Source organism: Suillus paluster, assembly GCF_016628075.1.
Source record: "Suillus paluster strain FC165 chromosome Unknown EDB91scaffold_1, whole genome shotgun sequence".
Lineage (NCBI taxonomy): Eukaryota > Fungi > Basidiomycota > Agaricomycetes > Boletales > Suillaceae > Suillus > Suillus paluster.
In genome coordinates this window covers 351,392-372,845 of record NW_024537561.1, presented here as the reverse complement: position 1 = coordinate 372,845, position 21,454 = coordinate 351,392, and the positions used below count along the sequence as shown (strand labels likewise).

The window sequence follows — 21,454 nt, the reverse complement described above, 5'->3', positions numbered from 1 at the left end:
ATATACCAGAGGAAAGCGTAGCACTCGTTTCGCGCTCTCCGCATGACAAAGTCTCAGGGGCCTCTTTACAGGCTTGAATTGATTTTTTGTCATCACTTTCACTTTCACTTGATGATGAATCTGTGGTTGTGTGAGAAGGCAACACATGGCGACAATAATAAATACATGCCTGTTTCATCCGAGCCTGAACTTTAGACTGACTCAGTTTCGGGTGAGCAAGATAAATCACACATCTCGGGAACATACGTTGACTCAGATGAACTGGAACTGGAATCAGAACTGGAACTTGTCGATGAGTCTGTCCGAATTTACATCTGATACGGTCTGTTTATACATGACTGGGGATAACGCACCATCGGAGGAATCATCTGAAGCTATCATCCATAGTAATAAAGCTTTTAAAAATAGCGACATGGAATACATACAGTCAGATTCAGAACTGCATTCTCTTGCTTGAGTAAAGGAAATATATCGGGGAATGTGAACACTCACGAATTGTCAGCAGCCTGTGACTCTTTCCACCGCTTTACTATCTCATCCAAGTGGGGACCTTCTAGTTTGAAATCGTCCTTTAGGACGATTACGCTCCTTGCAGCTTTCTTCACAGCATCAGCTGCCTTTGTCTGGGACTGCTTTTTCAGAAACGCATAGATCAGAGAATATGTCACTGTGAGGGACTATCTTTCAGTTTCTCAGATGTGCCAATGTGATGGCACGCCTACCTGCAAGGTTCCCGTCCATCACTAGCACTATGAGGATGACCAGCGGCTAGTAATGAGTTAAAGAAACAAGAGCTGGCAGCTCCCCGTAAGTTTAACTGAGAAATTTATGGCACTTTACTAGACAATGATAAACAGTGTCAAATACGACAACCTTATTTGTTAGTTTACCCCCTCATTGATCATCAACCTCGAATATGAGTTCAATCAAGGGCCCATCCAGTACTCAATTCGATGGCTCTAGTTTACGCATCGCCATCGTACATGCGCGATGGAACAAGACTGTCATTGATGCACTCTTAGCGGGCACAATCAGCAAGCTGAAAGCATGTGGGGTGAAAGACTCCAACATTATTGTCCAGTCTGTTCCTGGTAGTTTTGAACTTCCTTTCGCATGCTCGAAGTACGTATCAATGTTTCCGTCTAAGCATCAGCTCAGCTATTATACAGAGTGATTGCAGGGTCTCATGTTCAAGCGGCTACATCTTCTAGCGATCTGATCGGATTGAGCTTCGGTGGTTCTTCGACGTCACTTCCATCCACCAAAGAACATTCTGTTCCCACTTCAACTCTTGTCGGCATGCCAAATACTCCATTCGACGCAGTAGTAGCCATTGGCGTCTTGATCAAGGGCTCTACGATGCATTTCGAGTATATCTGCGACAGCGTTTCTCACGCCCTCATGAAGATCCAGCTTGACACGGGTATCCCTGTCATCTTCGGCGTCCTGACGGCACTCACTGAGGACCAAGCGTTGGAACGAGCTGGTCTCGGCAGAGGATTAGAGAAGGGCCACAATCACGGTGAGGATTGGGGACTTGCAGCAGTGGAGATGGGAACACACGGCAGACGATGGGCTGAAGGGATATTCCTCTGATATTGCCGGTCCGCAGCTCAAGCTCACTTGTACGTCAACCTTTACTGATCACCGAGGCTTTCCTGATAACTGAGGGAAGCGCTCTGATTGATGGAAAGGACCCTGTTGTGATAATCAGGATCGGTGGACTATCCCAAGATTTTCATAAGTAACAAGAGCTCGGATGCTGTGTCTAAGTTCAGATAGTTGAAAAACATCACATTGGCTATTGGAGGAAAAGACCTACCAGCGGCTCGCATCTCATCCGGGCCTCGCTCGCCATACCTAGCCAGACCCAGGCTCGTCTAACCCTGTATAATCACACTAGTGCAAGGTTGCCGGCAATAGTCAAATTGATATCCCCCCCAAAGCGTCATATCGGGTTAAATAATACGAGTAAGTGCGATAATAACGGTTCAGGTTGTTGTATGTACAGCATTGCAGTGTGTATTTGACCTTGTATCCAATTGCGTTAAGAAGCTAATTAACATTGCATGAACCTTGAAGTTGGCAAGCTGGGTGAGCCAGTTTCACACACGTCAGGGTCATTGAACACCCCATATATACTAGTCACTGTGTTATGTATGTACATGAATTTTGAAGTCAAAACCTTTCCTCCGGCAGAACTGCCACTAAAACACCTTCCTCCCAGCTCTCAGCGTTATGTCTGCGTTAGCAAGCCAGTTCATAGGTGAGAGTGTGGTGCAATATTTGTGCTTTAATTCCCTATTTACTGAGTACATGTTAACATTCAGGGTTGACCGTCTCTCTAGTGTCAGTCAGTCTCAATTACCGAACACATTTGACATCAATGGCTTTAATAGGCAACTGGGTATTGCTGTCGCCCAGGGATTCTGTTATTATCGAGCTTTCCCTCGTGACAAACAGCTGCTCAAGTGTCTCGTGAGTGATGCATAGCAGTATGACTTCCATTCTCCAACTGAGTAAATTTAGGTTGTCACTCTCTTGTTCGTTGGTCTACCATACTTATCATATACATTATTTCACTATGAGCCAGGATCCTGAATGCGTTCGCGACGGCATTGACCGGTTTTATGTACTGGTCGTTCTTCTCCTATTGTTTTCGAAGTTATTCTTCAAAGTGTCAGGCGTGGTGAGCTGCCTCACATGCATACTTGTGATGAATTTAGTTTTAACGCAACTGTAGGGACACGGCGGTGAGCACGATGCTTTCACTCTCAGATTGAGCATATCTGACTCTGCCTGTGGCAGGCGATGGTCCTTCTCTGTCTGGCTGTGAGTTCCTAAAAAGTACCGTGCTATCTATTTAACGTCCTTTCAAGTCTACAGTACCATTCATTGTGCAAAGGTACTGCGCCGATCGTTGTTATGAATGACGCTTACTTCTGGGCGGCGCAGTTTTTATTGTCATCGTGTGTGGATAAGTAAGTCATCATATGTTAGTTGTGTATCGTTGGTTAATCAGTTGTGTACGTAGTCAGCAACAAAAACATCTACGTCACCATACCAATAGTACGTATTCCATTGCATTGGCTAGATAGATGAACTAATATCGGCGAGCAATAGATTTTATTCTCAGTTTCGTCATATGGTGAGTTTCTTTGTCTACTACATCTTGACTGTGATTTATAGTCGTTTATGACAGCGCTCGGTTTGGGTTAGTTTGGGACGGTCTAGCTCCCTACGTGCGACTGACGGGTTTTTTTGCGTTCAGTAATTGTTCCACAGCAGTGAGTTTTTTCAGTTTACCTTCGAAGAACCTAGTTCAGCAACTATTACAGGAGCTCCGGGGCTTTCGCGAGCGATGGAGTATGTCTGAGTATATCCCTTAACGCTGTTTTGACGTTTTTTTTGGCAGCCACTCAAAGTATCTACTGCAGGGGCATTTCTGAGCGTTGTGTGTGACTCCATGATTAGTCTTTCCGTATACTTTTACCTGCGTTCTGGAAGATCTGGGGTCCGGCGGTAAGTTGGTGTGCTGCAACCGGATCGTCAAGATATTCACCAGTGCCATGTAGCATGGACACCCGTATCCCGTGCATAACCAAGAATTTTATCGGCACGGGGTTTCTTTCATGGTAAGTGTTGGATTGCTTGAATCTGATCACCACGAACTTTAAGCATCTTCTTCGTAACCTGACAGTTTGCTGGCCATCAGCATTTGCATCTTGGTGCGCAACATCAATCTATGTAAAACTTTTCTCGACTAAATGACGAACCCCAGTACTGGGTAAACGCGCCTGCTGCCATCGGAGGCGTAGCTATGGTTCTCAGAAATTGTGAGTGATGTCTTTTCCTGAGTCATCATCCTCCAAGAGTCTGAGATGGTGCGTATCAAACAGCCTACGGAAATTCGGTGCTGGCCATGTAGGTTAAAGAACGAGCCAACTATACATATCAACTCATATTACCACTAGACTCAACGCCAGGAAGCCAATCGACAGGTCTCAAATGATGGATGTGGAACTTCCAACGATTGCAGTGCATAATTCAAGATAAAGCGGCTGACCACTTCGCGAGTCGAAATTCCGGGTCCTAATGATTGAACTATGAAAACATCTTTATGCGTTCGTCGCACCCTGTCTCGTTGCTGACAAGGACAGTACGTCAAGTGACTCGTGATTTGTTAGGTCTTGCATGTAGCTCAACACTTAAGAGTATGCATATGTTTCAGATTCGTACCAAAGGGATGCCACCTAGAAGTTGGGCAATTCGTTATCTGAATCCCCATCGATATCTGGCGAATCCTCATGCTGGCAACCATGCCAGGGTGGAATAAGTAGTATTAACCGTTACGAATGCCATATAGAGGCTGAAGTGGTGCAAGTTTGAAGCTTGAAGAATATGGCTAATACGGCCAAGAGTAATTAAGAGATGTACCACGTGTGAAATCTATACTAAGCCTTGTGTTAATCATGACATCGACTTACTTATAGCAGCAGCCTCCATATATCATCAGTTCATCAAGTTATATCGCTGCGAAATGAAGAAAAAAGTGCGCCAGGCTCTCACGTCTACCATGCAGTATAGTCATTTGGTGACTTTAGGTGCTATTAATGGGAGCGTCTGGTAGCGGAAAGACTTCTATGCGGTCCATGATATTGTAAGACAGCACCATTTGCTTCACTTGGACCAGCTGAACGCCCCTCAGCTCCAACAACCCAGCATCCCTCACCTCCCGTCTCGGCGCGACGATTGACGTCGAGCAGAATCATGTCCGATTCCTAGGTGATCTCATCCTCAACCTTTGGGACTGTGGTGGTCAAGATGCCTTCATGGATTCATATTTGAGTGCACAACGCTCGATCATCTTTTCGCATGTCGGCTGTCATGATTTATGTCTTTGACGTCGAGTCCCGTGAGATGGAAAAGGATCTGGAGTACTATCGGGATTGCCTGGAGGGATTGTCACAGTTCAGCAAGGATGCGAACGTGTTTCTCCTTGTGCACAAAATAGACCTGGTGAGGGAGGCCGAACGGAATGCTGTCGTGCAACGCAAGGTGGCAGAACTCGAGAAAGCCAGTGGAGAGACACAGATGAAGGTGTTTGGGACGAGCATCTACGACTGAGAGCCTTTACAAGGTACCGGATATTCCTGTTCCTCTGCTATCGAGTTTACCACTGAGATTTGTGCAAGGCATGGTCAAATATTGTGAACACGCTGATTCCCAACGCTCGTAACCTCTCGAAACACCTCCGTATCTTTGCTGAAGCTTGCAGTGCAACCGAGGTGATACTCTTTGAACGCACCACCTTCCTTGTCATCGCAACGTCTTCGCGCACCGACTCCTCCGATGCTTTCCCCTCTGCCCCTGTTGCTCTTCATGCGCTGGACCCAAAGCGATATGAAAGGACTTCAGAGCTTATCAAAGCATTCAAACAGTCATGCTCACGTCTTAGGGAGGAATTCCGCTCTCTTGAGATGGAACTGGCAGAGTTTACTGCTGTGCTTGATGAAATGACCAAAAATACTTATGTTTTAGTTGTAGTCCATGACCCAGTTATCGGTGAGTTGTTGAGTTCTATATCGTCTGTTCCAGCTCATCCACATTCACGCGTGCAGAGACTGCAGCCATTAAGATGAACATTTGCATGGCGCGCAAGAAGTTTGAAGAGCTTCAAGGAGACAGCCTTATCTCAGACAAGTGACCCTTCACATTTACTTGGCGCTATGAATCTATGTATGCCGCTTCCCTTCGAGAGAGTCGTGCAATTTACCACATGTTTTGATGAAAGATATGTTACACAAATAAGTATGTTAATGGCTATCTTAGCCCCCGACGGACGAAGGAAATTTAAGGGAGTATTAGAGAGATAAGTCGGGAATGTCAATGTATTTGACCCCAATAAATATAGCACACATGTTGCTTTAGGCCACCCAAACTGAAATGCGATGAGAATGTGACTAAAGGCTTGACTGAACAACTTACAGGCAAGGGCGATGATCACATAGAGGGTAACCAGCATGAGACCTTCCATATAATTCGATTTGCCGTCCCTGAAAAAAGTGAGTGATGTCTCGATGGCGAAGGGAAAACTGGATACTGACATGATTAGTAGGTTGACCAGGAGGACAGATACAAAGACAACGATTGTCTGATAATTCGTAATAAAATTAGATAATTTCACGGAATGTGTGAATAAACAGACCTCGAAGTTCTGGAATTGCAACGTCAGGGGTTGACCGACGCTATAAAACAAAGAACAGTGAGAACAAAATTTCTCGAGATTGCGATATCTGATCGTACATCCAACCAACGATCACAAGAAGTGGCACGACGAAACAGGCGATTTGCTGCCCAATAGTCAGTTCAATCACTATCTAATGATAATGTGTGCACTTACAATCGAACTCCCAACGCAAATACTGATTGTAAGCTCGTATTTGTTCTTCATTGCCATCCAGACTGAAGTGACATGTTCTGCAGCATTGCCCTACAAACGATGTGGGCAGGTAGGTCAACCTGACATAACTTGAAACCTACCACGATCGGCAACAAGACAACACCAATAAAGGCCTTCGGAATGGAATAGCGCTCTGCAGTTTCCTCGATGGAGGCGACAACTAGAACAAATGAACATGAGGTCAAGGGAGCAAAGTGGGTCACTTACGATACTCAGCACAAAATGCGATGATGACAGTGACTGACAAAAGTCTAACGGATAAGCATGAGTGCACAATATAGCAAATAACTAAACCAAACGCACGCAACACCGGCCGCGGCCGTGCCCATACGAGGCTCCGTTTCCTCGCTGGCTTCTTGACTTTCCCCTGCGGGTGTATCGAGACGGAACAATCGGGTATGGGTTTTTAGCTGTACCTTTGAATTAGTACATGAGAGTAAAAAGACAATAGAACATGCCTGAAACCAAAGGTATGCACAGTAAACTGCCAAGAGCAATATGGCAGTTCCTCTGGATATAAAGAGCACACCAGCAGTGGGACATCCGCCTTCTTCATCGGGAACGCCGCAATGATGACCCTTTTGCAATCCGACGCGTGTGGTACTTGCATAGGCCGCAGGAATAACAAGCGCTATGGATTGTCAGCGAAACTCAAGTTGCAGAAGAGGTTCTTACTGATGCACGACAATGTCATAAGCTAGGCTTGGTTAGTGATAATTGCGAAGAACAATACAAATAACTTACGGATGCATAACTAATTACCATTGTAAATCAGTCAAGGATTTTAAGGACGAGGACGTACGTCTGAGCTCCAGTAATATTGAAACTTCCTTCTTCATGATATATTCCACCTACACAAAGTAAGTCCAAACTCTCCTTCAAAAACAAAGTTATTCACCGGCAAGGAACGAACAACCTAGCACGAGCAGTACGTTTGACAAAATCGATCCAAGCATCTGATCCAAGGTCATGATATCGCAAATAGAGGGCGTGTCGAAACACTCACGGACGTCTGGACGATTCGCAATTGACCTAGGATCATGATGAGTTACGAACAATGTCAGAACGGTGGACAAACCATTGAGTAAGGCAGCAACGCCGACGATGATCTCTACGGCATTCCCGAAAGATGCATTAAGGAGACCTGACATAGTGTCCCCTAATCTAACGGACAGCTGATCTGTTGCCTCGCCCAACAACTAAAAACGATGATGTTACCCTTTAGAGTCTGATGATATGAGTGGTTGTCACCTTAGCCAAGGGCACGATGGCCATGAAGCTGAACAAAAACCTTAGACCAGCGTCCCAGTCCAAGTAGTGAGAGAAGAAGCTGAGAGGTATGAATACGAGTAGGATGTTGAACCATGTCCCGAAAATGAAGAATTTGAACGACTCCGCCCACGACGGCTCACCCGCGCCCTTGAGGAAGCTGACGGCGCGACGAGTAAAACCTAGGTTTGTATCATCATTATAGCAGCCATTTTCGAGCAGCGGTGAAGTTTCTGTAGTGGGCATTGGATGATTTTGGGAAAATGGAGGACGTGTTTCACGTTGGCTCACGTTGGGATCTGAATGTTCCAAGAGACTCCTTTATGTACTCAATACCGTCACCATTGGCCATCGACCCATTGATGCCATAAGCATGACTACACGATGATCGCACTACCGCTGTTCTTTTTAGAAGCTTCGAACGATCTATTCTTTTCCTTGGCTTGTGGTAATTTCTATGGAATAGTCCATAGCAGCTCAACTTGGAGACAAGTACTGCCTTGCGACATCGCGGTGCATAGAAATGATGGTAACAGTTGAACCATAGCCATCCTGCTCAATCATTTAAAAGGTCAAGGCATCGTGTCAAGCAAGCAGCCAAGTACACAGTAGGTGCACCCACAATGATTTCGTTAACACTCTCTTCAGAAAGTGTTCGCCACACTGTCATCACCAATGAACAAGGTCAGGTTATTTATAAAACAGACACTCCATTCAGACTTGGCGTCCGCACTACGACGATTCACAAAATCAAGCCCAATGACGACAATTCTCGTATGCAGGACCAATTCGAGATTATGGGAGAGATCGAGTGGCACACATTCGCTTCCTCCAAGTTCCGTTTTGGTGGAACCGAAGTAGAGACGAAGAATTTCATTCCAAACAGAGGCTGGATGGGTCGGTAGGCACATTTTCACGAGTTCTGGGTCGTCATTAGTTGAAATTCTGGCAGGAAGCGCGTTTTTATTGGTCCAGATGGTCGCTCTTATCGCTGGGATCTCCAGGACAAAGTCGTTGTTGTTAGTACATTTTCACTCCCTCCGTTAACATAATACTTTGGTTCTCACGGTACAATTAAAGCTCTTTCTAGACGATGGGTCTCAAACTGAGGTCGCTCGCTATCATAGGGCGACGCTCGGAATTATAGGAAAGAAACGTAAAGCCACGCTGGAAGTATCACCTGCAGTAGCTCATATGATGGACACCGTCATCATGACGTTCATCTATGTCGAGAAACTCAGGATGGACGACGAACAGGCTACAAGAAATATTAATGCCGCAGCCTCGGGGGCTGGTGGTCCGTGAAATTGAGTGAGGTAGCTCAGGTACCACGTTTTAATGGATAACCTTCATGTTTTATTCAACTAATACCGTATGCATGAATATTTGCTCTTCGAGCGAGATCAACCTGTGCACCTTATAAGCCAAGTCCAGGCGGTAGGTCTAGTGTAAGAGCTGTCAACCATTCCTTTCAAATTGTGCGTCAGTGAGGTTGAGTGGTTATGTTCTCCTCTCAGTAAACTAGTTTCTGTCGCAGCACCTTTCATCATGATATCAACCAGTGGTGACCTCAGTGCGTCCACACTAAGCCCACACATTATGTTCCATTCTGACTATTACCAGACCATTATCAACATAGTACTGAAGGTTCTTTTGTGGAAGTCTTTTTCATATGCGGAAAGGTGAATACTTTCTCTTGTTGGCACAGCTGACACCCCTGACCGCAGCATTCTTGGCACTACTGTAATGACTACGACAGCTTGTCGGCAACAGCGACCCTAATTGAGGAGTAACATCGTACATTTATGGTACCTTTGGGCAATCTGCGCCTTTATGTCTGTGGCTTGTCATTGACACGAGAGAGCGCCTCGCCTCTCCAAAGGTGTGCATGTATACTTTTCTCACCGGCATACAATCATGTAGACGCGCCGCGGAAGTGCTGTCATTCGACTAGAAATTTCCAAGCTGGGCTGCTGGAGGCGGCCTGTTATGCACAGGATCGGCGGTAACAGTATCCATATAGCCACTGGCAACTGCCTTCCCCTCAGTCAACCACTTCAAAAGGTCCAGGTAAGTATGCGTGTTCAGTGCACAATAAACTAACTACGGACACCCCATGATTTCGTTTACTCTCTCCACTGAGCACGTTCGCGACACTGTCATCACCGACGAGGGGGGACAGGTTATTTACACGACAGACACTCCATTCAATTTTGGCTCCCGCACTACGACAATTCGAAAACCCAACCCAAATAATCGTATGTGGAACCAATTTGACGTTATGGGAGAGATTGAGTGGCACACATGGTCTTCCTCAAAGTTTCGTTTTGGTGGAACTGAAGTAGAGACGGCGGATTTTATTGAAAGCAGAGGATTCACGGGGCGGTAAGTAGCTTCCTACCACGAGTTCCGGATCGTCATAGTGACATTCTGGCAGGAAGCGCGTGTTCACTGGTCCAGATGGTCGCCCCTATCGCTGGGATCTCCATCACAGAGTAGTTGTTGTGAGTGTGCCTTTACGTCCTCCGTTGATGTGATACTTCGGTTCTCACTCTGTGATCTCAGCTCTCACGGAACGACAGATCTCGAACCGAGGTCGCTCGCTATCATAGGGCGACTCTCGGAATTATAGGAAGGAAACGTAAAGCCACGCTGGAAGTATCACCTGAGGTAGTTCATATGATGGACACTGTCATCATGACGTTCATCTATGTCGAGAAACTCAGGATGGACAAAGAACGGTCCTCAAGACATGCCCATGCCCACGCCGGCGGCTCCGCAGCCCCAGGGGCCTCCGCAGCCCCAGGAGCCTTCGGTACCGCATTCTAATTGATGACCTTAATGATTAGTAGTAGCCTTTTTTCTTTCACTAATACAACACCACAGCTATGAACAATGAACGGTTTTGAGCATTTGACTGACTGCGCAGCACGCTACGTATGTAACTCGGGTACCACATGTAGCAAGAATTGGAATGAACAAAGTCCATAAAAAAGGAAAGCTGATTCCCCGTAAGAGCGCTAATAGTCTGTCTATACCACCGCTGTGGTTGTATATCCATGGCCTTACCAGGGAAAGAGTATATCTCAAGAGCCATCGCAGGCCATAGCTGCAGTCTCGTTGGAATGGTATGCAATAATTGATAGTAAGAGTACACGAATAAGGTATCAAAAATACACGGAGCACGCTAATGTCACACCAGATGGAGGAGAAACTGAGTCTAGGCAATGTGGTACAAGGTATTAAGCAGCCGCCTGGAAGAACGAAGATGTGAACTCTTAGAAGTAAAGAGATGCGCACGAGAGCATACCTTTCTAGTTCGCGATGACGCAGGTTTTGCTTTCGAGGCAGGCTTCTTGGCGGTCTTGGTAGCTGCAGCCTTGGCAGCGACCTGGAGTGAATGTGAGGCTGATTAAACGCAGTGTCAACTCATTAGCGCACCTTCTTCCCTGTTGTCTTCGCGGTCGATGCCTTCTTGGCAGGCGCTGCTGATTTCGTTGCTGGCTTCTTTGCTGGAGCGCCAGCGGTAGTCTTCTTCGGCGCGGCCTTCTTGGGTGCTGGTGCAGCTTTATTGGGTGCTGGTGCAGCTTTCTTGGTGGCAGCTACGGAGCTCTTCTGTGTGGTAGGCTTCTTTGCCTTGAGTGCGGTGGTTGTCTCCTTCTTTGTGGCAGTCTTCTTGGAGGCGGTATCAGTCTTCTTGGCAGGAGCAGGAGCCTTCTTCACGACTGGCTTCTTTGCGGGTGCAGGCTTCGAATTCTGATGTGCGTGAGCGCTACGAACGCAAGATCGCAACGATCACATACCTCATCATCAGACGCTTTCTTCTTAGGTGCAAGCTTGACCTTGCCAGAGGGACCCTTGGGCAAGGAGAAGATGCCCGCCGTGGCGCCAGATGAAATCGCGCGGTTAAGTTGGTACAAGTTGGTGCCAGAGACCTCGATGTGGTAGGTTTCCTCTGCAAACTGTAGGCCAGCCAGTTAGTCATGACTAGACAAACGTAGAACATATGCGCACCTTCTTGATAGTCGCTCTTGATACGCCACTGCGAGCATCCTCCTTGTGAGCCATGATGCACCCCTAGATTGACTGATGAATTATATATTTGCGATGGTCCAATTGCACTGACGAACCTTAATGATGTCCTTCCAGGAAGGATGTGATGCTGCCTTGGGAGCAGCTTTGGGAGCAGCTTTGGTGGGGGCCTTCTTTGATGCGGGCTTCTTAGATGCTGGCTTCCTGGATTTAGACGAAGAGGCAGGAAGAGTCTCGATAGGGGGTGGGGAAACGGAAGTGTTGGAAGACATTGTTACTATTGAATGTAGAAGGGCTTATTGAAATGGATATGTAGCGACGTACTACAGAATTTGGGCGTGAAGGAGGCAAAAGTTGGAGTCGACCACTAAGGTAAGACAGCTACATTTATACACTCCCGCGTCAGGTCACGTGTATGCGCGTTTGTTGTTTGTTGATACAGAACGCGGTTCCAAAACCTTATTTGACAGGAAATTCAGCACCGCCACAGACATCCACAAGTAGTAGTGGCACTGTGGAACTAAACCAGGAACAGCCTGGTGCCGACATATGAGCCAGGCTATGTTGCAGTATGATGTTCTGCAGTGGAAAGCTGTATTTTGTGCATGTGGGTGGATCTGTGTGCTAAGGCCCAGCAAAGTTCCACAGCGTCGAAAGATACTATAGGTGTCTAGTCTAGAGTCGAAGTGATCTCGATGTCACCGCCTATGAAGACAGATCAGATAAGGACCTGGGGGAATGAATGGCTGGGAACGGGGCGGTATATGTCATGACTGATCTATGTCATAGTCCAATTTGCACCACACCAGCCCTTCTGAGAAACTCTTTGCACTATTCGAGACATACACAACCGAGTATCCGACATCAGGGCAACTCTCACACAACTACATCATCCTGTCAGAGCTGAAGTTTGTTGTCCAGATTGTAAAACTTCGTACATAATGCGCAGAGATCAGGGGGAATAGCTGATAGTAGATACAAGTACGATAAGATAGAGCATAGAATTGAATAGTCATGTCATCAAAAGTAAAACTCGTAGGAAAGCATGAGTGGGGCATCACGGAGATACAGCCAAGACGTAAAAGCAGCAAGGTGGACAAAAAACAGACTGGAACAGGAGACGAAAAGCAGCGAGGAATATCCGTGTTTGTGAGGAGATATCAAGACGTTAGCCATGATTCGCCAGAAAGTGCGTGAAATCTGTTAATAATGTGACCATACCAGGTGAGCACCAGTGACAGAAATATTGCATCCGATCCTACCATGAATAACATCCTTTATTTGCGAGAAGTCTTCTTGGCCCTCTGCTGCGAAGCTGCAGCCCTCGTAGTCCTCTTCGCAGAAGTTGCTTCCCCGCCTGGTCTTTGAAGCAATCGTTCGTCCTGTGACAGTCTAAGCAACGGCCACGTGTCAAAGATATTAGCGCTCATATCAATGATTACACGCACCTTCTTAGCTGTGCCTTGTGCTGTCGCGGCCTTTCTTCCAGCCGTCCTGCGAGTGGAGGAACCAGTCGTTCTTGCCTTCTTTGCAACGGAATGATATTTCTTTTCAGCAGTTCCCGACTTCGGCGGTGCGGCGGGCACGGTGGCAGCCGCCGGCTTCTTCGCCGCACGAGAAGTCTTCTTCGCCGCGGTCTTAGTAGCCCCCTTGATTGGAGTGACGTGAACTTCTTTCGCAACAGTAGAGCGCTTCGAGGCTGGCTTTGCGTTCTGCCAGGTGTGTTGAGATCAAGACGATGTGGCAAGAAGAAGATGAGGGTGACACACCTCTTTAGCTGCCTCGTTGTGCCTCCGAGGTGCAAGTTTGACTTTCCCGGAAGGACCTATATGGAATCGCGTAAAAAATAAGATGAAAGGCTCCGCGATAAAAGACAGACTCGCCCTTTGGCAGGATAAAATTCCCTTTATCGGAGCCCTGATGGATTGCTCGGTTAAGCTGGCTAGAAACCGTAGGGTTCATTGCAAGATGGTACTTTGAGTCGACAAACTGCACAATATCAGAGATAACTATGCAATATGGTGTGTGCTTACTTTCTTAATCGCTGGACGTGACACGCCATGACGGGTCCCATCGGGTGTCGTGGTGATGCACTCCTGTGGACAGGGGTTATTTTCACACATGTCAAATGAGCGCACATCACCCAGGATGGAATCTGTGTAGTAATTAGAATTATGACCCACGGTAATCATATCAATCCAGGGGGGATGAGTCGTATGATGCGACTTCGCAGCTGTCGTCTTCTGGGCAGATTTAGCAACAGGGTCGGCGGCCTTGGTCGAGGACTTTTTCATAGTTGACATAGCGCACATCGCTGCAGTGGCGATAAGGTAAAATTAGGACTGAGACGAGTGGATACTAGTACTGATCGAAAAGGTACTGAGGTGAGGGGGAAGAGAGGTAGCTAAAGAGGGGGAGATCCGGATGAAGTTAATGAGAAGACATAGGTCACGTGGTAACCAACGCCGCGCACGGACGATGACCACCTCAGTGGTGAGCGCCATCAAGTTAAAGCTGCGGAAGGTCACTCCGTCACAAGGGCATTCGTACACAGCCCATGCGATGTAGACTCAACGTAGTGGTCAGTGGTCCCTATGGTTTGCAGTCACATAGTGGAGATAACGACCATCGCCAGGGTCATATCGGGCAAAAAGTATTGTTTGCGAATACTTAGAAGGAATCGGGGGCAAAGGTCTACTAGATATACAGCACTAGTGCTTCTCGAAGTCTGATCATGATAAAGCTTTTGGAAAGCAGCGGTCTTAAGCGTGCTGACCGATCGCGAATTGGGCCGCTCGGGCGGCATTTCCCATAACCTAGTACGCCAGCCTAAGCAGCTTCAAGCACGACTTCCTAGGACTTACTAGCTATAGCTAGAGTAGTCATCTAGTCATGGATCTTGTATCTACTTAGTCTGGTTCGATGAAACATCTGAAATGTAAGGTTTGTGATAAAGCAGTGGTGCGCGTGAATATTGTCATGATGCCGGCCTAGACGCCGTCTATACACGTAGTAGGAGCTGACACGTCGACTCAAAGCTTGGCGTCTCTTAGCTGCTCTCGTCCATCTCGTATCTTGTTTGTGCATCTCAATTGCTATCACCTTCTGGTAGTCACCAGTACTATCAGTTTCGGTCGTTATGGCCGTCTCAGACTATCTCGTCACAGACGACCTTACCGTTCTTCTCGGCTTCATTGGGGTGACTGTATTTGTCCTCCAGAACCTCTACAAACCACAGCCGCTCGTCCACCCAATTCTCCTAGGCAGGCAGAGTGATGCTGGTCGTGTGAGGCACCCAGGCGAGAGCGCAGTCTACCGCAACTATGGGACAGGGCTCATGGGCAGGGTTCGTGGACTTGAGCTCTTTGCATCAGGCATCCGTTGAATCTCTCACAGTTCCCTATGCGACCTGACAAAGACGTCAATGTCGTGACTGACCTCGTGAAACCCGAATTTGATGCACCTCGTACACTCTGGTCTACCAAGGTGCGTTCGACTGTGCTTTTTCTTATACGCTCATCGTGCTATATTCGCATTCAGATCACGAACGCTCAGCTTAAAGCCCGTGTTTCGGCATTTGGGTCGGGGATCGCTAAGCTTGTCCCAGAGGAGTCAACTGTCTTGCTTTTGCTGAATGATTCCATTGGTACGCTCCTCCGTTTTGCTTAGCGCGCGTCGAGAATGGTTCAAACCGGTGTGCATTATAGAGTTTCTTATCAGTGACCTCGCACTCTCGGAGCAGTCCATCGCCTCCATTACCCTGAGCTCCCCCGAGTTGCTCACGCAAGTTCTTGAGAAGCACCCGCCTAACGCCATCATCACAGACGCGACTTTTCTGCCGCATGTTCTCGAGATAATTTACGATGCACACGAGCATCATCACAAGGTTATTGTGGTCGGCAAGTCGGACAGCAATATCAAACCCAAGGCTATGAAAGAGGTCGAAATACATTCCTGGAATGAGGTTGAATCTAATGGCAAGGTACCTCAAGCTCCAAAAAATAATCCTCGTATGCCCCTGAATTTCCATACAATCATTGTCCTGACTATTGTTCAGAGTCCGGTAGCGCACACACCGTCTCATTCTTCGAGACTCCATCGGGTGAAATGCGGTGTGTACAGCTAACGCACGAGAACTTTACTTCCGGTGTGACGGCAATCAAGGCGCTCTTCCCCGCGGCCATTAACCTCTCTACCCTCGATACCATCGTCTCTGGTCATTCCCTGAGTACTCCATACGGACGTGCCATTGCCTACACTGCTCTTTTTGAGGGCGCTAGTTTTGCGACTCTGCCTTCGACAGCAGTCTTCCATGTTGGCGGTATGTTCAAGCTCGAATCGATGTATCTCCATACCTAAAGGAAATATACACAGGTGCACCGACTCTGGATGTAACTGATGTCATCTCTGCAACCAAGTTCCCCATACCATCTCCTACAGTCCTTTTCCTCAAGCCTGGACACGTCCAATCACTTGCATCCGCAGTGATGGAGCGTGCGAAGAAGTCTTTCTTCATCTACCCCTTGGCATGGCGGCACAAATTTACTAGCCTCACAGAAGGATTCATTACCAAGGACAGTTTATGGGACCGTACTGTCTTCGGTGGCGCACGGGAAGCTGTCCTTGGTAAGATGGCTGACACAGTGAAGGCGGTTGTGATAAGTGGTGGTGTGTTTTGTTCAATTCCTGACAACAACAGACATTCATCCAATTCTAGGACCTCTACCATTTGACGCACTTGCGCCTGCTCGCGTGGCGCTCTCTGTTCCGTTGATCAACACATTTACGCATGGTTCTGCCACCGGTCCTCTCTTTGCCACGCATGCATTTGATCTTCAGATGCTTCCCTCCTCTTCTCCAGCCGCCGAACCTGCACATGTTGGCGCTCCGAGTGTCAATGTTGAGGCTAAACTCATCGCTGTCGATGACGACATGGTCGAAAAAGGTGCAGATCCCATTGGTGAAATTTTGGTTCGTGGACCGCCAGTTGGGAACATGCTGTCGGCTGAGGGTGAGGCTGGCGAGAAAAATGCGTGGGTACGCATGGGAGAGAAGGGACGCGTGATGACGAATGGTGCGTTCAAAGTACTTGGCTTTATGTGAAAATCTTGTTGTAGTATTAGCTACTTGCTAGCTTCGTTCGTCTAGAATTGTACTGCCGCGCTTCCTACTGTACCTAACTTTCGTGCTCTCAATACTGAATGTTTGGCAATGTAGTACTTCAATGAACCGACAAACAATCTTTCAGAAAATGCCTGCAAGGACAGGAAATACGTGCTCCTATCTTTTACATCCCCTACAAGATTTCTTTGCAACTGAACGACACTGTCGCACAGATAGAATTTGACTACTTTTATGCCTCCAGCCAGTCTGGCGTGAAGTATGAGAGGATCGGGGTAGCACCACTGCGAAGTCATTTCAGTGATCTAGAATACCGATTCCAATCTACTCACCTGTCAGGCATGCTCTTTGTGGTAATGTAGGTAATAAGATCGAAGATCCCGCAACAGCACCAACTACTAATTGACTTGGTAGCCATCCGGGGGATGGTCAGGTCCGAGCTGTGCAGCATCCGAACCGATGAGGAAGCGCAGGCTTCATCATCGTGTGGTGAACTTTATTCCACGATGAAGCCCACCCTTTCGCAGCTGCCCGTTACTAAAAAAGACGAGTTGGGCATTAGGCAAGAAATATCATGACGTATAATGATGAGAACAGTGCTCCGAGCATTTTGATAACTTGGGTGACGCAGTGACGGGGACAGATGCCAGTGGAACCTGAAAAACCTTGAGGCCACTCCTCAGTCGTGGTCCATGGGGAAATTCAAATAGTACTTGGGACGTCATACCACGTGATCGCATAATCGCGTGGAAATCATGCTACACCACCGTTCTCACTCAGTGGGTGTCCATGCAGGTCCAAAATAACCGGTCGACACTCGAAAGCGGATGTGCTGGCATTTAAATTTCATACAGGCTTCCTTTGGAGTAGCAAGCAGCATTGATGTCATTCTGGTGATCATTAGCCCCTCCACAAGCTGCGGTGACCTCGATCTATACGTCATGCATTCGGCCAAAGTATATAAGGCACAAGCAGCAAACGATACCTTTCAACGGTTCAAATCAGAACTTCATTGTGGATCATACCTGATTGTTGATTATGGTATATCGTTGTGGTCATATTTTCCATTCGACAAGTACTAATATCCTTTGTACACAGGGCTCAATATTCTCTGCTATTGGCGGTGGGATTAACGCCGTTATATCTGCCATCGCAGGAGTTATAATGGCCATCGTTGGGGCCATCACGACTGTATGTGTATGCTCCTGGACCGTCTTAATATCACTGAACAAATCATTCTTGCAGGTCATCGTCACTATATTTGACGTCATCGTCGATATTCTCTGTTGTAGATGTTTTGGCTCGCGTCGCTCAAGCAGGCGCACGGGACGTCAGAGGAGGCGTGGTGGTGTCTACTAGAAGACGAAATGTGTTGGTGTTTATTACTGTCTGCAAAGGCGGCTCGATGATACACGTATTCCCACTTGAGACCCGACTGTGTTTCTGTAAATATTCTACCCCCTTCTCCTAATTCTAGGTTGCTTCAAAATTGTTGGCCATCTTGAGATCCGTGGTAGACCGATGTTGAGCTCGTGGTTGCCTATGTGGACAATGACTCTTGCCATGAGTGATTCACCTTGTGTTTGAATGATTCTTGGGGAAGCACACTGATAGGTCAACACGTTTGGACTACTGAGGAGGAGAATGGGTATGTAGGGTTAGTACTTGAGACGGTACTCTCGACGTTCTGTGAGTGTTCCCTCAACCCCGTTAAACATGGAAAGTTACTTTGCGTTGAATGCTCGATTACAGATTTCACTTGCGATGGACAACGAGGAAAGCGGACCGTGGATTACTGAGATAGCGCAAGGATAAAGCTCGCCCCCATCGGCCAGCTCAGCATAGGGAAAAATGAAACCTCAGTATCGCAGTTGTCAGTCAACACAAACCGGCGTCAGTATTGTCTTTGAGGGATATTCTCGAAGGAACCCACCAGGTAATCATTGTCAATGATAACTGGGGAGACGACAGCCGTTTAATCTTGGTCGGCGTTCACCGCACACTACAATGATATCATCAAAGGACAGTGCCGCAAGACCAGAATAAGCGCTGCCTTCGATTGAAGGTTGATGTGCGAACACGCGCGCGCCTGATATCTGCCCATTCCCCACCCACAACTAAATATTCAGCCGATACAGATTGACGACACAGGGACGCGTGCGACACGGTTAATTTTTGGGGTGAGATCGCAAATTTGCAGTAGTACGTCAATGTGCACTGCCGCCGGGCAGGTTTCCTCAGGGTCGCGACACCAATTCGACGAGTCGCCCGGGAATCGGAGAACCAGAGTGCGCTTGGGCTGAGAAAACCACTTGAATGATTCGAAGTATACACGCATAGTCCAAGTTTACGTTGGCCCTGCCACGGGCATACGACAGCCACGGGCGGCAAACGTGAATATAAAGGCAGGAAGCTCGCAAAAAGGCTAGTGGGTGTTTCTTGCACTCACTGTGCCATCCAGGTCTTCCAGAACTCAGATTCAGTATTATGAGCGCATATTTACAAAAGTAAGGAAACCCTTCGTAGCCTCAGGATCAACACATGAGCTTACCATGTTTAAGGCCCAGACCAAGGTTAATAGCCCACCCATCGACGCCGTCTCCGCGGTTAGGTTATACCTCTGGTCAAAATGCAACGATATCAGCCCTGCAATCATGTATTGAGTACGTTGACAGGATAGACGATGTTTGCAAGGAAATACTGCAGATCCGCACCCACTTTGAAGAGCTTCTTGCCACCTGCCAGTCAGGAGTCACCGTGGGGGGTTCAAGCGCATTCAATGGTACCGTCGGCGTCCAAGCAATCGGCGATAATGAGCCTCAGACCATCGCGCTAGTTGCACTCGATATGCTCGATGTCATTCCACCATCGTTGACTTCGCTCGACCTCTCCCCCTTGCCACGGCCACTAGCACGCCATGTCCAACATTTGGACCAAGAGTACGGTCCTTTAGAATCTGTCAGTGTTGCGGGATCACTTTCGGATGCTATAGATCCTCCAGTCGGTCAAGGCAAGTTCGCTGTATTCGCAGCATTTCCTTCAAACGCTTACCATCTGCGACCAGACCCGGGCCTATGGCTCTGCGGCGCATCCGGTTTCATCGGATATGAGCTCGGTGCACAAACCACCCTGCCTCAGCATGGCACATACTTTGAGGGGCAGACCTTGCCCGATTCTTCAGTCAGACGCGACCAACTGCCTCTCCCCAAGGTGCAGGGTAGCCAAGACAAAGTAAAGTGCACCTGGCCTGGGTGCTTGAGAGTTTTCAAGAAGGATAACCACACTCGCCATGTGAACGACACACACCTGCGGAAGGTTAAAGCTGTCTGCGTCGGCTGTGGAAAGAAGTTCACGCGCTCGTATATGAAGAGGGACCATGTCTGTCGTGTTCGATGCTAAATATTAATGTATATTTTCTCGACCTACCGCTTATATTTTCGAAGCCATTTTTCAGGAAACAAGTCCTTATTTTCTAGGAGTGCCGATGTTCGCTTGCTATGAGGCCATCTGAACGCACTGGACTTCGAGTATGGGCTAGAGCACGGAGCATTGCAACGAAACTAGTACGAACTGAACATGAGAACAGGAAGAAAGTGTTGAGAAGTCAGAAGACTGAAGTAGGATCAATCAAGGCAACTGGCCTTCATGTTTTCATCACTGAATCAGACTGCTGATATCGATCAGAGGCCTAGGGATGTTATCTTGTTTGAGTGAAGCGTATACAGACGAGTTTCAACTTGTACAATGTAGGTGCTATAAACAACCGTCTACATAAGACTCATAGGCTCTTCATCTACTTACCATGGGCGGTTCTTCATCCAAAATAGCCCGTAAGCTACCCAAAGAAAAATCGTCATGGGCTGGCACTCGTACACCCTTGGAACAAGGTGGTGTTCAAGAAATTCGACGTGCAATGCCCTCGAGACCACTGGCATTCGAAAATAAGACGGACGGTACGTACGCCAGAACTGTCAGCGTCACTCATGGCCTGTTGAAACCTCGTGCTAGCGGTTGAAGTGGATGCCAAAGACCCCCAATTTATGTCAAAGCTGAGCCAGCTAGGCCCTGTACGCGTCGACCACCACATGCAGTCCGTCCGACCAGTGCGTGCCCTGTCCAGTATCGAGTGCCGCTCTTAACAAGGTATTGGATTCCTCACAGGCAGACTCCGTTCAGCAGATGTATCGTTCTCGCCTTCAGTCTGAAGTAGAGGCTTCGCCGTCACATTCTACCAGAAATCGCCTCGTGGCTGCATCGCTAAGCGACTTACTCGAGTCCCGGAAAACAATCAAGTCCCAAGCAGAACTTCAGGCCTTAGCAGAGCGGTATCATATCGACGTTGCGAAACTGGCCGAGCTCGCGAGGTTCATCAACGCACCCTCCGTCGACGAGAGTACGATAGTAAAAAGCTCGAATCAGGATGGAGAAGAGACTCTGACGATGATGGTGAGTCTACGTCAGGTGTTGTAGAACAGACAAGTGATATTGTGATATTCAGGTTCATTGGGTCGATCCGAAACTTGAAACCTGACACGGAGGTTCATGATATCTTGATTATTCCTAGTTGTG

General features: G+C 47.7%; 12 protein-coding genes across 12 annotated transcripts; 8 read left to right on the top strand and 4 right to left on the bottom strand.

Moving 5' to 3' along the window:
- Positions 1–55: 55 nt before the first annotated feature.
- EDB91DRAFT_7053 (uncharacterized protein) lies at positions 56–828 on the bottom strand. Its single transcript, XM_041328156.1, has 5 exons — positions 723–828; positions 493–667; positions 354–439; positions 170–298; positions 56–120 (listed from the first exon to the last, which is right to left on the bottom strand). The coding sequence occupies exons 1-4, from the start codon at positions 739–741 to the stop codon at positions 192–194; spliced, it is 387 nt and encodes a 128-aa protein (XP_041184142.1). The 5' UTR covers positions 742–828; the 3' UTR covers positions 56–120; positions 170–191.
- Positions 829–866: 38 nt separating this feature from the next.
- On the top strand, positions 867–2,048 carry EDB91DRAFT_1091866 (6,7-dimethyl-8-ribityllumazine synthase). The gene is made up of 3 exons (XM_041316715.1): positions 867–1,122; positions 1,170–1,625; positions 1,695–2,048. The coding sequence occupies exons 1-2, from the start codon at positions 917–919 to the stop codon at positions 1,594–1,596; spliced, it is 633 nt and encodes a 210-aa protein (XP_041184141.1). The 5' UTR covers positions 867–916; the 3' UTR covers positions 1,597–1,625; positions 1,695–2,048.
- On the top strand, positions 1,923–4,455 carry EDB91DRAFT_1091864 (uncharacterized protein). Its single transcript, XM_041316714.1, has 22 exons — positions 1,923–2,018; positions 2,083–2,157; positions 2,228–2,266; positions 2,331–2,349; positions 2,400–2,478; positions 2,530–2,543; positions 2,594–2,689; positions 2,744–2,753; positions 2,809–2,832; positions 2,880–2,905; positions 2,956–2,981; positions 3,035–3,069; positions 3,124–3,148; positions 3,203–3,214; positions 3,272–3,287; positions 3,339–3,366; positions 3,416–3,522; positions 3,576–3,635; positions 3,701–3,728; positions 3,782–3,836; positions 3,900–3,924; positions 3,975–4,455. Exons 3-22 carry the CDS (start codon positions 2,239–2,241, stop codon positions 4,054–4,056), a joined length of 795 nt encoding a protein of 264 aa, XP_041184140.1. The 5' UTR covers positions 1,923–2,018; positions 2,083–2,157; positions 2,228–2,238; the 3' UTR covers positions 4,057–4,455.
- Positions 4,456–5,726, top strand: EDB91DRAFT_1091853 (Gtr1/RagA G protein conserved region-domain-containing protein). Its single transcript, XM_041316713.1, has 6 exons — positions 4,456–4,552; positions 4,605–4,660; positions 4,709–4,877; positions 4,912–5,100; positions 5,196–5,565; positions 5,622–5,726. Exons 1-6 carry the CDS (start codon positions 4,541–4,543, stop codon positions 5,705–5,707), a joined length of 882 nt encoding a protein of 293 aa, XP_041184139.1. The 5' UTR covers positions 4,456–4,540; the 3' UTR covers positions 5,708–5,726.
- EDB91DRAFT_1260273 (calcium proton exchanger) lies at positions 5,572–7,978 on the bottom strand (the record flags this gene model as incomplete). The annotated part of the gene is made up of 16 exons (XM_041324403.1): positions 5,572–5,941; positions 5,989–6,056; positions 6,108–6,154; positions 6,209–6,248; positions 6,307–6,353; positions 6,404–6,493; positions 6,544–6,623; positions 6,671–6,714; positions 6,767–7,094; positions 7,139–7,160; positions 7,208–7,217; positions 7,266–7,314; positions 7,362–7,419; positions 7,470–7,495; positions 7,542–7,662; positions 7,715–7,978. 16 exons carry the CDS (start codon positions 7,976–7,978, stop codon positions 5,928–5,930), a joined length of 1,308 nt encoding a protein of 435 aa, XP_041184138.1. The 3' UTR covers positions 5,572–5,927.
- A 377-nt stretch (positions 7,979–8,355) lies between these two features.
- Positions 8,356–9,514, top strand: EDB91DRAFT_1076368 (uncharacterized protein; the record flags this gene model as incomplete). The annotated part of the gene is made up of 6 exons (XM_041314864.1): positions 8,356–8,416; positions 8,438–8,633; positions 8,685–8,751; positions 8,813–9,029; positions 9,270–9,305; positions 9,441–9,514. 6 exons carry the CDS (start codon positions 8,356–8,358, stop codon positions 9,512–9,514), a joined length of 651 nt encoding a protein of 216 aa, XP_041184137.1.
- Positions 9,277–10,629, top strand: EDB91DRAFT_1091840 (uncharacterized protein). The gene is made up of 6 exons (XM_041316712.1): positions 9,277–9,305; positions 9,356–9,614; positions 9,670–9,802; positions 9,915–10,117; positions 10,170–10,236; positions 10,298–10,629. The coding sequence occupies exons 2-6, from the start codon at positions 9,538–9,540 to the stop codon at positions 10,559–10,561; spliced, it is 744 nt and encodes a 247-aa protein (XP_041184136.1). The 5' UTR covers positions 9,277–9,305; positions 9,356–9,537; the 3' UTR covers positions 10,562–10,629.
- On the bottom strand, positions 10,630–12,178 carry EDB91DRAFT_1091839 (uncharacterized protein). Its single transcript, XM_041316711.1, has 7 exons — positions 11,863–12,178; positions 11,747–11,809; positions 11,536–11,694; positions 11,304–11,488; positions 11,174–11,282; positions 11,043–11,123; positions 10,630–10,986 (listed from the first exon to the last, which is right to left on the bottom strand). Exons 1-7 carry the CDS (start codon positions 12,034–12,036, stop codon positions 10,975–10,977), a joined length of 783 nt encoding a protein of 260 aa, XP_041184135.1. The 5' UTR covers positions 12,037–12,178; the 3' UTR covers positions 10,630–10,974.
- Positions 12,179–12,801: 623 nt separating this feature from the next.
- EDB91DRAFT_6171 (uncharacterized protein) lies at positions 12,802–14,157 on the bottom strand. The gene is made up of 6 exons (XM_041327901.1): positions 13,798–14,157; positions 13,648–13,738; positions 13,534–13,589; positions 13,213–13,476; positions 13,027–13,156; positions 12,802–12,964 (listed from the first exon to the last, which is right to left on the bottom strand). Exons 1-6 carry the CDS (start codon positions 14,074–14,076, stop codon positions 12,933–12,935), a joined length of 852 nt encoding a protein of 283 aa, XP_041184134.1. The 5' UTR covers positions 14,077–14,157; the 3' UTR covers positions 12,802–12,932.
- Positions 14,158–14,750: 593 nt separating this feature from the next.
- EDB91DRAFT_6282 (uncharacterized protein) lies at positions 14,751–16,888 on the top strand. The gene is made up of 7 exons (XM_041327937.1): positions 14,751–15,110; positions 15,161–15,250; positions 15,305–15,410; positions 15,472–15,774; positions 15,822–16,085; positions 16,139–16,432; positions 16,482–16,888. The coding sequence occupies exons 1-7, from the start codon at positions 14,904–14,906 to the stop codon at positions 16,865–16,867; spliced, it is 1,650 nt and encodes a 549-aa protein (XP_041184133.1). The 5' UTR covers positions 14,751–14,903; the 3' UTR covers positions 16,868–16,888.
- Positions 16,889–19,246: 2,358 nt separating this feature from the next.
- Positions 19,247–20,627, top strand: EDB91DRAFT_1091809 (uncharacterized protein). Its single transcript, XM_041316710.1, has 2 exons — positions 19,247–20,455; positions 20,527–20,627. Exon 1 carries the CDS (start codon positions 19,427–19,429, stop codon positions 20,282–20,284), a length of 858 nt encoding a protein of 285 aa, XP_041184132.1. The 5' UTR covers positions 19,247–19,426; the 3' UTR covers positions 20,285–20,455; positions 20,527–20,627.
- A 60-nt stretch (positions 20,628–20,687) lies between these two features.
- Positions 20,688–21,416, top strand: EDB91DRAFT_1241387 (uncharacterized protein; the record flags this gene model as incomplete). The annotated part of the gene is made up of 4 exons (XM_041322070.1): positions 20,688–20,838; positions 20,894–20,988; positions 21,047–21,331; positions 21,384–21,416. 4 exons carry the CDS (start codon positions 20,688–20,690, stop codon positions 21,414–21,416), a joined length of 564 nt encoding a protein of 187 aa, XP_041184131.1.
- Between the last annotated feature and the right edge of the window lie 38 nt (positions 21,417–21,454).

What these genes read in the sequence shown, in the direction of transcription:
- EDB91DRAFT_7053 (XM_041328156.1), bottom strand. An exon ending in TCACAGGCTGCTGACAATTC is followed by an intron (nt 440 to 492) that starts GTGAGTGTTCAC and finishes AAGAGAATGCAG; the next exon opens with TTCTGAATCTGACTGTATGT. An exon ending in TTCAGATGATTCCTCCGATG is followed by an intron (nt 299 to 353) that starts GTGCGTTATCCC and finishes AAATTCGGACAG; the next exon opens with ACTCATCGACAAGTTCCAGT.
- EDB91DRAFT_1091866 (XM_041316715.1), top strand. Translation starts at nt 917, where the DNA reads ATGAGTTCAATCAAGGGCCCATCCAGTACTCAATTCGATGGCTCTAGT. An exon ending in CTTCCTTTCGCATGCTCGAA is followed by an intron (nt 1,123 to 1,169) that starts GTACGTATCAAT and finishes GCTATTATACAG; the next exon opens with AGTGATTGCAGGGTCTCATG.
- EDB91DRAFT_1091864 (XM_041316714.1), top strand. Translation starts at nt 2,239, where the DNA reads ATGTCTGCGTTAGCAAGCCAGTTCATAG. An exon ending in TGGTCCTTCTCTGTCTGGCT is followed by an intron (nt 2,833 to 2,879) that starts GTGAGTTCCTAA and finishes CGTCCTTTCAAG; the next exon opens with TCTACAGTACCATTCATTGT. An exon ending in GGGCTTTCGCGAGCGATGGA is followed by an intron (nt 3,367 to 3,415) that starts GTATGTCTGAGT and finishes TTTTTTTGGCAG; the next exon opens with CCACTCAAAGTATCTACTGC.
- EDB91DRAFT_1091853 (XM_041316713.1), top strand. An exon ending in TCTATGCGGTCCATGATATT is followed by an intron (nt 4,661 to 4,708) that starts GTAAGACAGCAC and finishes AACGCCCCTCAG; the next exon opens with CTCCAACAACCCAGCATCCC. An exon ending in AGTCCATGACCCAGTTATCG is followed by an intron (nt 5,566 to 5,621) that starts GTGAGTTGTTGA and finishes TCACGCGTGCAG; the next exon opens with AGACTGCAGCCATTAAGATG.
- EDB91DRAFT_1091840 (XM_041316712.1), top strand. Translation starts at nt 9,538, where the DNA reads ATGGTACCTTTGGGCAATCTGCGCCTTTATGTCTGTGGCTTGTCATTG. An exon ending in AGCGCCTCGCCTCTCCAAAG is followed by an intron (nt 9,615 to 9,669) that starts GTGTGCATGTAT and finishes GCGCCGCGGAAG; the next exon opens with TGCTGTCATTCGACTAGAAA. An exon ending in AACCACTTCAAAAGGTCCAG is followed by an intron (nt 9,803 to 9,914) that starts GTAAGTATGCGT and finishes GAGGGGGGACAG; the next exon opens with GTTATTTACACGACAGACAC.
- EDB91DRAFT_1091839 (XM_041316711.1), bottom strand. Translation starts at nt 12,036, where the DNA reads ATGTCTTCCAACACTTCCGTTTCCCCACCCCCTATCGAGACTCTTCCT. An exon ending in CAAGAGCGACTATCAAGAAG is followed by an intron (nt 11,695 to 11,746) that starts GTGCGCATATGT and finishes GCTGGCCTACAG; the next exon opens with TTTGCAGAGGAAACCTACCA. An exon ending in AGAAAGCGTCTGATGATGAG is followed by an intron (nt 11,489 to 11,535) that starts GTATGTGATCGT and finishes CACGCACATCAG; the next exon opens with AATTCGAAGCCTGCACCCGC.
- EDB91DRAFT_6171 (XM_041327901.1), bottom strand. Translation starts at nt 14,076, where the DNA reads ATGTGCGCTATGTCAACTATGAAAAAGTCCTCGACCAAGGCCGCCGAC. An exon ending in ACAACGAGGCAGCTAAAGAG is followed by an intron (nt 13,477 to 13,533) that starts GTGTGTCACCCT and finishes CACACCTGGCAG; the next exon opens with AACGCAAAGCCAGCCTCGAA. An exon ending in AATAAAGGATGTTATTCATG is followed by an intron (nt 12,965 to 13,026) that starts GTAGGATCGGAT and finishes CATTATTAACAG; the next exon opens with ATTTCACGCACTTTCTGGCG.
- EDB91DRAFT_6282 (XM_041327937.1), top strand. Translation starts at nt 14,904, where the DNA reads ATGGCCGTCTCAGACTATCTCGTCACAGACGACCTTACCGTTCTTCTC. An exon ending in TTTGCTGAATGATTCCATTG is followed by an intron (nt 15,411 to 15,471) that starts GTACGCTCCTCC and finishes TGTGCATTATAG; the next exon opens with AGTTTCTTATCAGTGACCTC. An exon ending in AGCTCCAAAAAATAATCCTC is followed by an intron (nt 15,775 to 15,821) that starts GTATGCCCCTGA and finishes ACTATTGTTCAG; the next exon opens with AGTCCGGTAGCGCACACACC.
- EDB91DRAFT_1091809 (XM_041316710.1), top strand. Translation starts at nt 19,427, where the DNA reads ATGAGCTTACCATGTTTAAGGCCCAGACCAAGGTTAATAGCCCACCCA.